The 14845-nt window shown below is 41.2% G+C and overlaps 1 protein-coding gene and 1 long non-coding RNA gene across 2 annotated transcripts in view; one reads left to right on the forward strand and one right to left on the reverse strand.

Annotated features, from left to right (window-relative positions):
- The window catches only part of ZNF609 (zinc finger protein 609), a 212236-nt gene that overhangs the window by 151723 nt on the left and 45668 nt on the right, over positions 1 to 14845 (forward strand). The window contains exon 3 of the mRNA XM_086710928.1: positions 1070 to 1295. Within this exon, the coding sequence (XP_086567054.1) occupies positions 1070 to 1295 (226 nt within the window). The remainder of the gene's footprint in view (positions 1 to 1069; positions 1296 to 14845) is intronic.
- On the reverse strand, positions 13653 to 14806 carry LOC147580270 (uncharacterized). The gene is made up of 2 exons (XR_015252707.1): positions 14434 to 14806; positions 13653 to 13916 (listed from the first exon to the last, which is right to left on the reverse strand). It is a non-coding gene; the product is annotated as an uncharacterized LOC147580270 (long non-coding RNA).

Genomic DNA, 14845 nt, shown 5'->3' on the forward strand with positions numbered 1-14845 from the left:
AGATGCTTAACCAACTGAACCACCCAGGCTCCCCGAGATTCTAGTTTTAGAGGTATATGCTGGTCCTTGTGCTCACCTATTTCTGTCTGTGCATGTGTGTGATCAACTTCATCTACAGACTGCCATGAATAGGCTTCTGGGTCCTAACAGCACCTGCTGTTTGTTACAGATAAATTTGATGTTACATTCTTGCTCCAAAATGCCATTCTTACTAACCAGTCGCTGTTGTATTCTCTAAGTGTTAGAAACCCCCATCAGGTTGCTCCTAGCCCTCTTATAACTTTTAAGTAGATGTCCTTCTAGCTAAAGATGAATTGAAGTTCTAGTCTTCTTAAAGTGACATTCCTGGGATCTAGATTTTTTTTTTTCCTTTTTTATCCCTACCTGTATTCTTGGATTTTATACATGATTAATGTATTATTTGTTGAATGATAGATTGGTGGGAAAGATAGTGGTGGCAGTAGAACATGCCTCAGAAACCTTTTCGTTGTCATCAATCTATGTGCTCTATTACTGTTGAAATCTGGACCTGGTTCTCTATCACTGGAGATTTTCAAATGAGACAAGATTTTGTTTAAATACAATTTATTGTCAAGTTGGCTAATATACAGTGTATACAATGTATTCTTGGTTTTGGGGGTAGATTCTCATGATTCATCACTTACATACAACACCCAATGCTCATCCCAACAAGTGCCCTCCTCAATGCCCATCACCCGTTTTCCCCTCTCCCCCGCTCTCCACCCCCATCAACCCTCAGTTTGTTCTCTATATTTAAGAGACTCTTATGGTTTTCCTTCCCCCACATTTTTTAATACACTTTTAGCCAAGCACCATTTGTGAGGAAGATCGTTAATAAGAAATAGAGCTTCTACCACAGGGTGTGCTCATATAAACCATTAGATTTGTAGTGGTATCATGAGCTAGAACTTGAAAGGAAGGACCAAAGTCTTATATTTAGAGCCTTCCACACTGGCAGGAAAGAGTGTAGGACTAGATTAAATACAGAGAAGGTATTTCCTCTAAATGTTCTCTCTGCCACTCAGCTACTACTTCTCTTCCCCTACAGATGGAGTCCCCTGTCTCTACACCAGCAGTGCTGCCACTGCACCTTTTGGTACCAGTGGTCAATAATGACATCTCCTCCCCCTGTGAGCAGATCATGGTTCGTACCAGATCAGTTGGGGTCAACACATGTGATGTGGCTCTAGCTACAGAGCCTGAGTGCCTGGGCCCCTGTGAACCTGGAACAAGCGTCAACCTCGAGGGCATCGTGTGGCAGGAAACAGAAGATGGTAAGTGCTATGTGCGTCTTTTCCATCTCTTCTCAACCTGCTTCTGCCAACAGGGGCTTATCGTTGTAAATAACACCAAGTATTTATTAGGAGTCTCAAGTGACCATAGTTTGCTAGTGACACCTACCCAGGAGATCACAGCAAACTTCTCAGTAAAATTGCGCAGCTTCTGGAGATTGCCATTTTGTTTGTTTAAAGTTTATTTATTTATTTTGAGAGAGACAGCAGGAGCAGGAGAGGAGCAGAGAGGGAGAGGAAGAGAGAGAATCCCAAGCAGGCTCCACCAGTGCAGAGCTTGATGCTGCGAACCATGAGGTCATGACCTGAGCTGAAATCAAGGAGTGGAGGCTTAACCCACTGAGCCCAACACTGAGGTCTCCCAAGATTGCCAGTTTTTAAAATTAATTATCTCTCTTTTATGGGTATCCACATTGTTGGCCCTGGCATTTAAGCAGTCATTTGTTAAGTGCTGGCCAGGTAATTCACACTGTGTCTCTACTCTCCATACTCCTCTTTATCATTTTATATGGGAGAATTTGAATGTAAATGAACTTTTGGGTCAGGCTTCAAGAGAAAAAAGTAATAAAAGGACAGCTGTGGGAGTCAAGGAAATGGAAAACAGTCACTCTTAAATTGACTTATTGTTGGCTCATTGAATATGCAACTCTTGCCTTTTTTAACACCTGGAGGTGCAGCCAGCTCCTTCCCACTGGTTGCCTCATTGCCCAGCCACCCACTTCACTTCATGCATCTGTCACTTAGTACAGATTTTATAGGCCTAGGCAATAGGGAAATGTTTACATGGTCTTGTTTTCAGGCATCCACTAAGCAGTTGGCTCACTGCAGGGTGCTTCTGCCTGAGGCTACCATCCAGACTTCTTGTATGTTCCATTTGCCCCTGAGAACAGAGTCTCTTCTATTTTAGAAGTTCATAAACCTGAAAAAATAGTTGTGTGAAGGGACTTGACCAGGTATTTCTGATCCCTTGGTACCATCTGTGGCAATTTGATTTCAGCACATAGATTCTTTTTATAAAGATTCCAAGTTCTTGTCAAAGTATGTTTATACAGAGTATGTTTATAGAGGCTGGGCCTCAGAGTCCCATCAGGTCTCTGCATCAGTAACCAGACTTTGAAAGCATCCCCACTCTGAAGTTTAGAGGCCCAGAGGAGCACAGCTCATTATCTCTAATTATCATAAGCTATCTTGTCAGTTTGCCCATGGAAATTCAAGCATTTCATTCTGGTCATTCTAATTAAAGTCTGTTCCTCTGAATATTTTGTTGTGATTCAGTATTTATTTAAAGTCTGTCATGCAGTAGGTATTGATGTGACACAGGTTAAGAATTCTGTTTTTGGCTTTCTTGTTGATAACAATATAGTAAAGCTTCAGCTTTCAGAATAACATTGCTGATAGGTTTTATTGTGTGCCTGATACCATAATGCCAAAAAAAAATTTTTTTTTCTCTTGTGTTAGAAACTGATGCAGAGACAGTGGAGAGAGGGGTTGACCCTAGAGGTTGACTCTGGATATGTGTATTCAGTAGACAGTCTGGAAATCACAAGTGGCTATCTCTAATTTTGAAAATGTCATCTGCCTTTGGCCAAAGGTCTGAATAGCCACAGAGTCTGTTGGAATGACAAACATATCCAGCCCACAGCTCTTTGACACCAGCCAGCCTTCGGGGCCTCTTGCCTCAGTATATTGAAGATAGAAGACATCAATTTCCTGCCTGTTTATTCTGTCCATCTTTATGATGGTGACTTTCCTCCAAGAGCAAGTTGCTTTTCATATATGTTAACCGATGAAAACTTTGTAAGAATGTAAGGCACTAACCCTTTCACTCTCCTGAGAACAATGGATACCTTTTGTTTATTTTTTTTTTTTAATGTTTATTTATTCTTGAGAGAGAGAGAGAGAGTATGAGCAGGGGCAGAGTGAGAGAGGGACACAGAATGTGAAGCAGGCTCCAGGCTCTGAGCTGTCAGCACAGAGCTCAATGTGGGGCTTGAACTCACGAGCCATGAGATCATGACCTGAGCCAAAGTCAGACACTCAACCAACTGAGCCACCCAGGTGCCCCCAATGGATACCTTTTTATCTGAGAGTCCCTGTTCTCCCTCCATGCCAAGGAGATAGTAGCACAGGTTTTTGGGGGGTTTTATTTGTTTGTTTGTTTTTTATTTTTTTTATAATTTTTTAATTTTTTGTTTAATGTTTACTTGTTTTTGAGAGAGACAGAGACAGAGACAGAATGCAAGCAGGGGAGGGGCAGAGAGAGAGGGAGATACGGAATCCGAAGCAGGCTCCAGGCTCTGAGCTGTGAGCACAGAGCCTGATGCTGGGCTCGAACTCATGAACTGCGAGATCATGACCTGAGCTGAAGTCAGATGTTTAACCGACTGAGCCACCCAGGCGCCCCTGTTTTTTTTTAGTTGTTTGCTCTGACTCTCATGTTGTACCTGGCAGCTTATTACCAAGTTCCCCTGTTGTACATTTTGAATGCACCCTGCATTTTATTTCACAGTAGTTATCACAGTTTGCAATTTTATAGAATGATATTTTTCTGTTAATGTCTGTCTCTTCCACTGTTTTAGAATTCTGTGAGCCCAGGGACTCTGTTTTGCTCACCATTGAATATCTAATACTTAATACTTGGTAGCTGTAGTAGGCCCTCAAAAATATTTGAGTGAATGAATGTTACATCTAGTTGTCATTTGTAGATCTTTGTTAATATTATAGATACTGTAATATTGTTTGAACTGAGAAATCATATCAAATACTTTACAAAATTCTAGACCTCTGAAACTCAGAATAAGTACTATTGTCACCAGGTTTGAGATCACTCATTTATTTATATCTATAAGATTTTTAATTCTCCTACTTTTAATACCATATTTTCTCTCATTTCCTATATTGTGTTCCGGGGCTTAGTACCTCTCCTCTTTTTTTTTTTTTTTTTTTTCATTCATCGCAAGGGAAAGGGAACTTGTCTGCAATTATAGATTTTCTCCTCTGCTTTCTGCCTCTCCCAAAGGGCCTTCACCTGAACTGTCAGTTGGCAAAGGTCTGAACTGGGATCAGAGTTGGTTTACATTCCTTTTCATCTTCAGGTAACAGAGATTTCCTGCAAAGATCTTTCTCTGCAGATCTATAAGATCTAGTATACTGAGTCAGTCTTCAAGTTAATAATAAGATCTATGTACAGATACTTTTTAAAAAAAATCCTTCAGCCTCCTAGGCTTTTTGTCTGCTACCCGACTCTTTGTGCTTGTGTCTGTCTCTTTGCCCAGCAAACTACCATCTTCAAATGGAAAAACCCTTAGAGCTTAGAAAGAAGCTGTGAATGCTTGGCCTCTGAGGGAAATGGAGGATCATGAGGTCCCTGTAGAACTGAGCCACCTTGCTGAGAACAGGTGTAGGGGTCATGGCCTCAATTCTTCCTGGTTTCTTTGCCTACCTGTCGTGCAGTGTTGCTTCCTTCACTCTCAGTGCAAACCTTGCCTTAGAGACATTTTTAAATTCTTGCAGATTCCATCTCTTTTTAGGCTGTCCACAATACAGCCAGCACTGCAAAGATCCTCCTTGACTAGGCTCAACCTTAGTACTGTTAAGACCCAAGTATAACTTGGAATGTTTTCCTTGGCTTTTTTTGAGACTTAGCATTTATACAGAGGTCTGATTCCACCTGATTTCACTTTGTCCCACCCCACTTCAAATTGAAATAATAGGTCCCAAGTCCATTCCTAGTTCACAAGGCTTACTTTAATACAAGGCCCCAGAAACAGTGTATAAGAAGCCTTAAGGCAGACCATATACTTTTGCTGAGGCAAAATTGCTTCCTGGCTTGGCTGGTGCTTTTAAGGAAGACAGGCTGGGGTGTGTGGGTGGCTCAGTCAGTTAAAGTGACTAACTCTTGATTTTGGCTCAGGTCATGATCTCATGGTTCATGAGTTCAAGCCTTGTATCAGGCTCTGCTGTCAGTACAGAGCCCACTTTGGATCCCCTCCCTCTCTCTCTCTCTCTCTCTCTCTCTCTCTCTCAAAAATAAAAAAAATAAACATAAAAAAATGAGGGGCACCTGGGTGGCTCAGTTGGCTAAATGCCTGACTTCAGCTCAGGTCATGATCTCGCGATCCATGAGTTCGAGCCCCATGTTGGGCTCACTGCTGTCATCACAGAGTCCACTTTGGATCCTCTGTCCCCCTCTCTCTCTGCCCTTCTCCCACTTACACTCAGTCTCAAAAATAAATAAACATTAAAAAAAAAAGAAATTTAGGAGATGCTAGGGGTACCTGGGTGTCTCAGTTAAGTGTCCCAACTCTTGATTTCAGCTCAGGTTATGATCTCATGGTTGTGAGATCTAGCCCCATGTCGGGCTCAGTGATGAGTGCAAAGCCTGCTTGGGATATTCTCCCTCTCTCTCTCTCTCCCTCCCTCCCTCCCTCCCCCCCCACTCATTCTGTCTCCCTCCCTCCCTCTCTCTCTCTCTTTGTCAATAAATAAATAAACTTAAAAAAAAATTCCAGGAGATGCTGTAAGTTTTCCTTCTTTTTTTAAAAAGAATTTTTTTTTAACGTTTATTTATTTTTGAGACAGAGAGAGACAGAGCATGCACGGGGGAGGGTCACAGAGAGAGGGAGACACAGAATCTGAAACAGGCTCCAGGCTCTGAGCAGTCAGCACAGAGCCCGACACGGGGCTCGAACCCATGGACTGTGAGATCATGACCTGAGCCGAAGTCGGACGCTTAACTGACCGAGCCACCCAGGCACCCCTGTAAGTTTTCCTTAAGCAGCCACACTAAGTGTAGCATTACTTTGGCAAATGTGCTTCCTGGAAGAATTTGTAATACAGCAAAAAGCACTTGGTGTGAAAACCAGGTGAGCTGTATACATCTGCTGTTATGATTGTGACCTTGGGCAAGTTCCTTAACTTCTTTGGTCCTTAGTTCCCTCATCTCTTAAGTAAAGTTGAATTAGGTCACCAATAAGGACCTTCCATCTTTTAAGTGTAAGAATCTGTGTTAAACCTTGGAATCAGTATGGATCCATCCATACTAGTTCATCTTAAAAATGAACAGTCATGAGAATGAAAACTAAAAAATTTTAATACCAATGATGAAATTTCATTATACACTTGTTTAATAGATTTGTTTTCTAAAAAAACAAAAAACAAGCAAACAAAAAAACCCGACTCTCCTTGCCACTCCCCAATTCAAGAAATCTCCACTCTCATTTTTCAACTCCTGATCCTACAAAACCCGGCTGCTTTTGAGGCAAGTATATGCTAGCTGACATAAGCTGAGCTCACAGTACTGTTTAGCAATCCCTTCATCTCCCTATTATATTCACACTTCCCAATACTTGCCTCATTCTCAAGATTCATTAGCCCAATTCCTTCTGTCTTCATGCTCCTAAGCAGGAGCCCCTTAATGCTCCTCAGTGTGAAGCCTACTTGGGATTATCGCTGTCTCGCCTCCTCTGCCCCTCTCCCCTTGTTCACTCTCTTGAAAATAAAAAAAAATAAATAAGAATAAGTTTTTTAAAAGATAATGTTTTTGAAGCTGAAGTGAGGGCAACTCCCTTGTATACTATGAAAAGCTATATGATACATTTGGTCCATCTTCCAAAGCTGAACTCTAGCTTAAAGATTTGGTGGGGAGGAAGGCATTTTTAGTTTTTGCACTTTTAAAGGTTTTGTCATATATATGCACAAGTACACCTAGAGAGACTAGGCATCCCCATCTCCACATTTTATTCAATAACTAAGATTGTTGGGAACTGTTTGAGAGTAACTGTTTCAAGGCCTAATAGTGTCTTAAAGGCATTATAGTATAGAACACATATCTGAACTAGTGTCAGGAAAGTTGGATTCCAGAACAGATCATGCCTTTAGCTAGCTGTGTCAGCTTGGGTAAGCCTCTTAACTTCTCCTGGCCTTAGATTTCTAATTTATGAGGGCTTGGGTTAGATGTATACTATTCAGTAAAACTTCTTGTGTTGGAAATAAGCTGTCCAAAATGGTAGTCTAGTCATATGTGATATTGAGCACCCTAAAATGTGGCACATGATACTGAGGATAATTTTTTTAATTTAAATCCAAGTTAGTTAACATATAGTATAATAATAGTTTCAGGAGTAGAATTCAGTGATTCACCACTTATATATAATACCCACTGCTCATCCCAACAAGTGCCCTCCTTAATGCCCATCACACATTTAGCCCAGCCCTCCTCCCAGCACCCCTCTAGCAACTCTCAATTTATTCTCTGTGTTTAAAACTCTCTTATGGTTTGCCTCCCTCCCTGTTTTTATCTTATTTTTCCCTTTTTTCCCGTGTGTTCATCTGTTTTTTTTTTAATTCCATGTATGACTAAAATCATATGGTATTTATCTTTCTCTGACTTATTTCACTTAGCATAATAAATTCCAGTTCTGTCCGTGTTGTTGCAAATGGCAAGATTTCATTCTTTTTGATTGCTGAGTAATATTCCATTGTATGTATGTATACACACACATGTACACACCACATCTTCTTTATCCATTCATCAGTCGATGGATATTTGGGTTCTTTCCATGATTTGGCTATTGTTGATAGTGCTGCTATAAACATTGGGGTGCATGTGCCCCTTTGAATCAGCGTTTTTGTATCCTTTGGATAACTATCCAGTGCTGGGTTGTAGGGTAGCTCTATTTTTAATTTTTTGAGGAACATCCATACTGTTTTCCAGAGTGGCTGCACCAGTTTTATTCTCACCAGCAGTGCAAAAAGGTTCCCCTTTCTCTGCATCCTTGCCAACAGCTATTGTTTCCTGAGTTGTTAATTTTAGCCATTCTGACAGGTGTGAGGTGCTATCTCACTGTGGTTTTGATTTGTATTTCCCTGATGAGGAGTGATGTTGAGCATCTTTTCATGTGTCTGTTAGTCATCTGGATGCCGTCTTTGGAAAACTGTTTGTTCATGTCTTTTGCCCATCCCTTCACTGGATTTTTGGTTTTTGGATATTGAGTTTGATAAGTTCTTTTTTTTTTTTTAATTTTTTTTTCAACGTTTTTTATTTATTTTTTGGGACAGAGAGAGACAGAGCATGAACGGGGGAGGGGCAGAGAGAGAGGGAGACACAGCATCGGAAACAGGCTCCAGGCTCCAAGCCATCAGCCCAGAGCCTGACGCGGGGCTCGAACTCACGGACCGCGAGATCGTGACCTAGCTGAAGTCGGACGCTTAACTGACTGCGCCACCCAGGCGCCCCGAGTTTGATAAGTTCTTTATAGATTTTAGATACTAACCCTTTATCTGATATGTCATTTGCACATATCTTCTCTCATTCTGTCAGTTGCCTTTTAGTTTTGTTGATGAGGATTATTAAATTTAAATAGTCACATGTATCTAGTGGTTTACTGTATTGGACTGCAATAGAGGCTAGATGATCTTTACATTATATGTACTCTAAAAGTGTAAATAGACTCTGAGATAGAAAGAAGGGTAAATATGTGGGAGGATAAAGAGGGTGGGTAAATAGCCAACATCTGCACAGACCCAGGGTGACTTCTATGACTCTGGCCCTTATTACCTGGGAGAACATTTGGCCCTGCTTCAAACTCTGCCTTGTGCTTTGGTCTATGGGTTTCAGTTTTCTCATTATCAGAGTAATAGCCAGTGGTTTTGCTTAGCAGGAAGTAAGTTTGCCTGTGGTAGCTTCGCTGAGAACCTGCCTCAGCAGTTCTTCATCCTCATCTGATTGCAGATCCTGGCTGCGGGTCTTTATCCTTCTTACTAAAAAGAAGGGTCTGTCTATTAATCTTCTTTCATGGAAATGGTAACCTTGGTAGTTACCCTTGCTTTATTCTGTGTAATTCTGATGTAGGAAAGTATGTGTGTGAACTGTGAAGTATCTAATTTTAGAGATTTATACTGGAAAGTTACACTGGTTCTCGGCTTTTTTTCTTTTTCCTTGGCTATAATTAACGCTCCTTCACCTTCAGTCTTGCCTCAAGCAGCACTTACCTGGAGGAAGACATGGTGCACAGTGACCAAGCTTTCTCCACTGCTTAGCCAGTTGCTTACTAGCCTGACTCCTGCAGAAACAGCTCCACCAATAGCACAGTCATGAGGAGCCTAGCAGCCATTGTCTGGCACCACAAATCTTCATAGCAACAGACCACCACATGGCAACAGCAGCCACACAAAGGAAACATTAGGGAAATCAATACTTACTTTCTCTCACCCCTCCCCCACCCAAAACAACAGCCAACACATTTTTCCCACCTAGCAGCTTACAACCAGGAGATGCTTTGGGGCAGTTATGTGTCTATTATATACCTTTCTGGATTATGTTATCTGCCCACTGTCACATATTTAAATCCTGAAGCCCTAAGAAAAATTTTCACTTACAGACTTTTTTTTGAGTTTCATTTTGCAAATTGCAAAATAAAGTAAATCTCCAAGGGAGAGAGATGTCCTTTTGTGCACTGTCACCTACCACCTCCCTCAGCCCAGCAAAGCACAGAGGGGGTGGTACAGTTGGCCAGACTGCAGGCTTGGCAGATAGGCAAGGTTGCTTCAAATGAAATTCTTTGATATTTCAGGAAAAGAACTCTCTAAGATGGGCTCAGAGACAGACCTACTTTGTTATTAATGCCATCCTTTAACAAATAATTTAGTTCCTGATACTTATGTATGAAACCCAGTAAGTGATACCTAGGAAATAAATACAGTCTAGTATAAACTGGGGCTGATCACTAGCCCCAGTTAATTTAGCTTTGGCTCTTGATTCCAAGAGGTATAAGGCCATTTAACTGGTCCGGGCCTTAGTGTCCTCATGTATAAAACGAGAGGGTTGGTCTGCATATCTCTGTGGTCCTTCCAGCTGTGATATTTACAATTCTGTGATCATTTGTGTGGGACAGAAGAGAGAACTGTCTTTGTTAATCATTGGTTGTAGTGAGATCTGCTGGAAGATGTTGTTGAACCCTCCAGTCTCAGTGCTTACACTGCTAAAAACAGGTCCTGGCCCTGCCCTGGTTGATAAAGCTGCTGTAACAATGATGGGCAGAAGCTATTAACAAACTTGGCAACCAGCCTTTTCTCCCACAGCAGTAGTTTCAGACCAGTTCAGGCAGAGCTTTGCTCCCAGGTCGCTGCTGCTGCCTCTTAATGATACCAGTAAGAACTCCCTCTTTCTCTCTCTTCTCTCTCTCTGCCTCTGACTGCTTTATGAAACAAGGGGCTGTTCTATACCTCTTCTGATACTTCATTATCCTATCTCCCTCAGGCTTTACAGAACAAAGAAATCATAGGGCATCAACTTTATAATTTAGGCAGCTGGAGATCATTTCCCCAGGATAGGGGTGGGTAGGTAGCCGATTCCCCCTGGCATGAAGCAGCATTGCTAAATGGCCTGTGTTTTGTCTGCCAGGCTTAGGCTTTGTTAGGCCCATTCAGGCTTCTCTGTATTTGAGTTAAATTATAGTGGCAAACCAAGCCCATGTACTTTTAGAAGGGTAGGGGTTAGGAAAAAATGGAAAGTGTGTCATTTATAGGCCTTGCTACTTGCTAATTGCTCAAGGAATTTTTGTTTAATCCACTGTCACTGTGCTTACTCCTGCCAGATCCTTTATTTCCCCTAGTTGCTGCCTTCATGGCCTTCTCCATAGCAACAAGCGCTGTGACAAAAAGGCTATGGTGAGAAATTGAGTAGTTCCCCCTCCCACAAGCTGTACTCTATTTTCTGTTTAGTATGTCTTTAAAAAGCCTAAAAGACTGCTATCGAATACTTTTCTACCCCCATTGAACTCACAGTCAAATGAAACTTTTTAACCCTGAACTAATTCAGTGAACAACCTGCCTTCTCCTTATTTGACTCTGATTATCCCCATCTTTTGAAAATTTTCTTGTATCATTCAGTACACTTGAAATACTGTGCATATTCCCATTTACCAAGCTCTCCTCTGCTTTTCAGCTTTTAGCCTGCTTCTTAGAATTATTCTATTTAAAAATCTAACAGAATCAAGTATCAGTATGGAGGAAGAATGGATGAGGAAAGTAGAAACCCTCCCCTACCATCCCCCCAAGTGCTGTTGCATTAGATACTAGACTGATTTGCTACCCTGGAGTTGGGGCAGACTGCCCCAAGTACAGAACTAGCTTGCACCTCAGCTGATCCTGGAGGAGTCACAAACCCAAGTGTATTTGTTTTTACGTTAATATGTCTTATTGAACAATAATAGAAATAAAAATATGTGCCCAAATTATAAGCATGCAGGTCATTGAATTTTCCAAGTGAACCCACTTTCTGGTTATTAGTACCTACATGAAGAAATGCATTATTACCCCCACCCCAGAAACCCCTTCATACTTCCCTTCCAATAGCTAACCCCTTTAAAAAAAGATCACTTCTGACTGCCAGCATCAGAGATTAGTGTTCTCCATTTTGAACATTATATAAATAAAATCATTACAGTATGACCTTTTTTATGTCTAGCTGTTCTACATTATGCCAGTGAAATTTATCCATGTTGTTGCATGTAGTTATACTTTGTTGATTCTCATTATTTTATAATACTTATTATGTGAATTCAACACTATTCAGTTGCAGATGAGCATTTGGATTGTTTGCAGTTTGGGGTTTTTGTGTAAAATGCTGCTGCAGAAATTGTTGTATGTGTCTTTTGAGGAATACATGTACCCATTCCTATTCTGTACATACTTAGGAATGGAATTCCTGAGTCATTAGGGGACACCGTCAATGCCAGTAGATATTGCCAGTTTCCCAGAGTGTCTGAACCAGTTTATACTCCTACTTCCAAATAATCCTGGTTGCTCTGCATCCTTACCAACTCTTGAACTTATTTTTCTTTCTTATTTTAGCCATCCTGTTTGCTGTATAGCATGGTATCTCTTTGTGATATTAATTTGCATTGCCATGAAAATCATGAAATTGAGCATCTTTTTATGTGCTTGTTGGCCTTTGGAAATCTTACAGAATACATGTTCAAACCTTTTACGTTTTAGGATTGGGTTGTATCTTTTTTATTATGAATTTGTGGGAATTTTTTGTATATTCTGATTATGAGTCCTTTATCAGATATATGTATTATAAATACCTTCTATTTTATATCTTGTTGTTTCTCTTAATGGTACCTTTTCATGAATGGAAGTTTCTTCATTTTTATAAAGTCTAGTTTATTTTTTTTTATATAGTTAGTGTTTTGTGTCCTGTTTAAGAAAATTTTGCCTTTCCCATGGTAATAAAGATATTCCCTATGTATTTTTCTGAGAACTATATTGTTTTTATTTTCATATATGGATCTACAGTCTATATGAAATTGATTTTTGTTTAGGGTATGAGTTGAGTCAAGATTCTACTTTTTCCATATGGATACCTCATTTACCTAGCACGTTATTGAAAAGGCCATCCTTTCCCCACCACTGCACTGCAGTGTCTCATTTGTCATAAATCAAATGACATATGTGTGGGTTTATTTCTGGACTCTTTCTTTCCACTCATCCATTTGTCTAGTCTTGTGTCAGTACTATGCTGTCTTAACTGTGGCTTTATGAGTCTTGGTATCTTCAGTTTTATTGTGCTTCTTCAAGATTACCTTGGCTATTCTTGGCCTTGCATTTTCATATAAATATTAGGATCAGTCTGTGAATTTTTATGAAAAAAAAAAAACCTGCTGAGAATTTGATTGGGATTACAGTGAATCTACAGGTCAATTTGGGGAAGACCCAGAGTTTTATCCTTTCATTTAAGCTAGTGTTACTCAGTTGGGGGTGGTGTAGTGGTACATGAGATCAGAGCAAGTCAACGATATCACTTGGGGAGCTTGTTTAAAAGATAGGTTAACTATTCCTTACTCGTCATATTCTGAATCAGTGGGCTCAGTAAAGAACTTAGGCATTTATTATGAAATAGCTTCCCAAGAAATTATGATTTGCTGCCATCACCACTGTTCTCCACCCACCCTATTTGAGAGCCACTGACCTAGACTGTAATCTTGGCTAGCAGCAGTAATTCACTGAGGCTAATTGAAGTAGAATCTGACTGATTTCATCAACACCAGGTCTACTTTGGGGCCGTATCTCGTAAGGCTACTATAACAAAGTGCCAAAACCTGGATGGTTTAAAACAAATTTATTGTCGGGGCGCCTGGGTGGCTCAGTTGGTTGAGCGTCCGACTTCGGCTCAGGTCATGATCTCGCAGTTTGTGAGCTCGAGCCCCGCGTCGGGCTCTGTGCTGACAGCTCAGAGCCTGGAGCCTGTTTCAGAATCTTTGTACCCCTCTTTCTCCATCCCACCCTTGCTTGTGCTCTGTCTCTCTCTGTTTTCAAAAATGAATAAACATAAACAAAAATTTTTAAACAAATTTATTGTCACATGGTTCCGGAGGCCAGAAGTCATAGATCAAGGGGTTATTAGCAAGGCTGTGCTTTCTCGGATGTTTCGGGGGGAGAATGTTTCCTTGCCTCTTCTAGCTTCTGGTGTTTGCCAGCAATCCTTGGCATCCATTGGTTTATAAATGTCATCACTGCAGTCACATGACTGTCTTCTCCCTGTGTGCTTTCACATCTTCTTCCCTCTTTGCGCATCTGTCAGTATGTCCAAACTTCCCCCTTTGTATTAGGACACCAGTCATACTGGATTAGAGCCCACTTAAATGACCTCATTTTAACTTGATTGCCTCTGTAAAGAACCTGTTTCCACATAAGATCACATTCTGAGGTATCGGGGGTTAGGACTTTAATATATCTGTTTTGGGGGGCACAACTCAGCCCATAACAGAAGCCACCCAAAACTTGAAAATAATTATTGTCACAGATTAGAGAGAGGGAGGAAACCAGAACTGTTTATAATTATAGGAGGCTCTGCTTCCCAGAGCTACTCTGGGCAGAAGAACATCCACCCTCTGATCTCAACCGTTCCTCTCTGTGTTACTATTTCCCCTCTTTTTGGCACTGAGACCTACAATGTGGTTTGGTTCTGCTCTGTTAACAAACCCTGAAAATACCAAGTGGAGATTACCAGAAAGAAAAAGAGGCTTCAGCAGTTAGCTGTTTCTGTCAGCCTCTAGCTGAAGAAGGCTGAAAGGAAAAGTGCCTCATGTAGACCAGCCCTTAGTCATGTTCTTACCCTGGTTCTTCCTGCTAGGCCATAAAGCAGTGAAACTGTAGACAGGTATGATTCCATCACAGCCTCAGGCAAGTATGTCTTCAAAGCTGTCCCACTGAGATGGTACCGTCCTTCTTATTCCCAGTAGCTTTCAGACAAGGACTCAAGCTGGATAACTGAGGGCACGATGACCTCTGCTGAGCTGCCTCCCGCTGTGGGTACAGTGTGTGGTTACCTCAGCAAGAAGAAAGGGAGGGGGGTGTGAGATTTCAGGGTATGGTGAACCGGCCTTTGTTGCACTTATGCAAAGTTTCCATGGTGTGGGAACTTATAGATGGGAGGAGGAGTTGTATTTGATCTTTCCTGTTCCTCCCCAGCCTCCCCGTCCCCACAGTCTGGGGGTGGAGTGGTTTACATTTGATGGATATCCCAC

Source organism: Puma concolor, chromosome B3 (assembly GCF_028749965.1).
Source record: "Puma concolor isolate L17-30 chromosome B3, mPumCon1.1.hap2, whole genome shotgun sequence".
In the NCBI taxonomy this organism is placed as follows: Eukaryota; Metazoa; Chordata; class Mammalia; order Carnivora; family Felidae; genus Puma; species Puma concolor.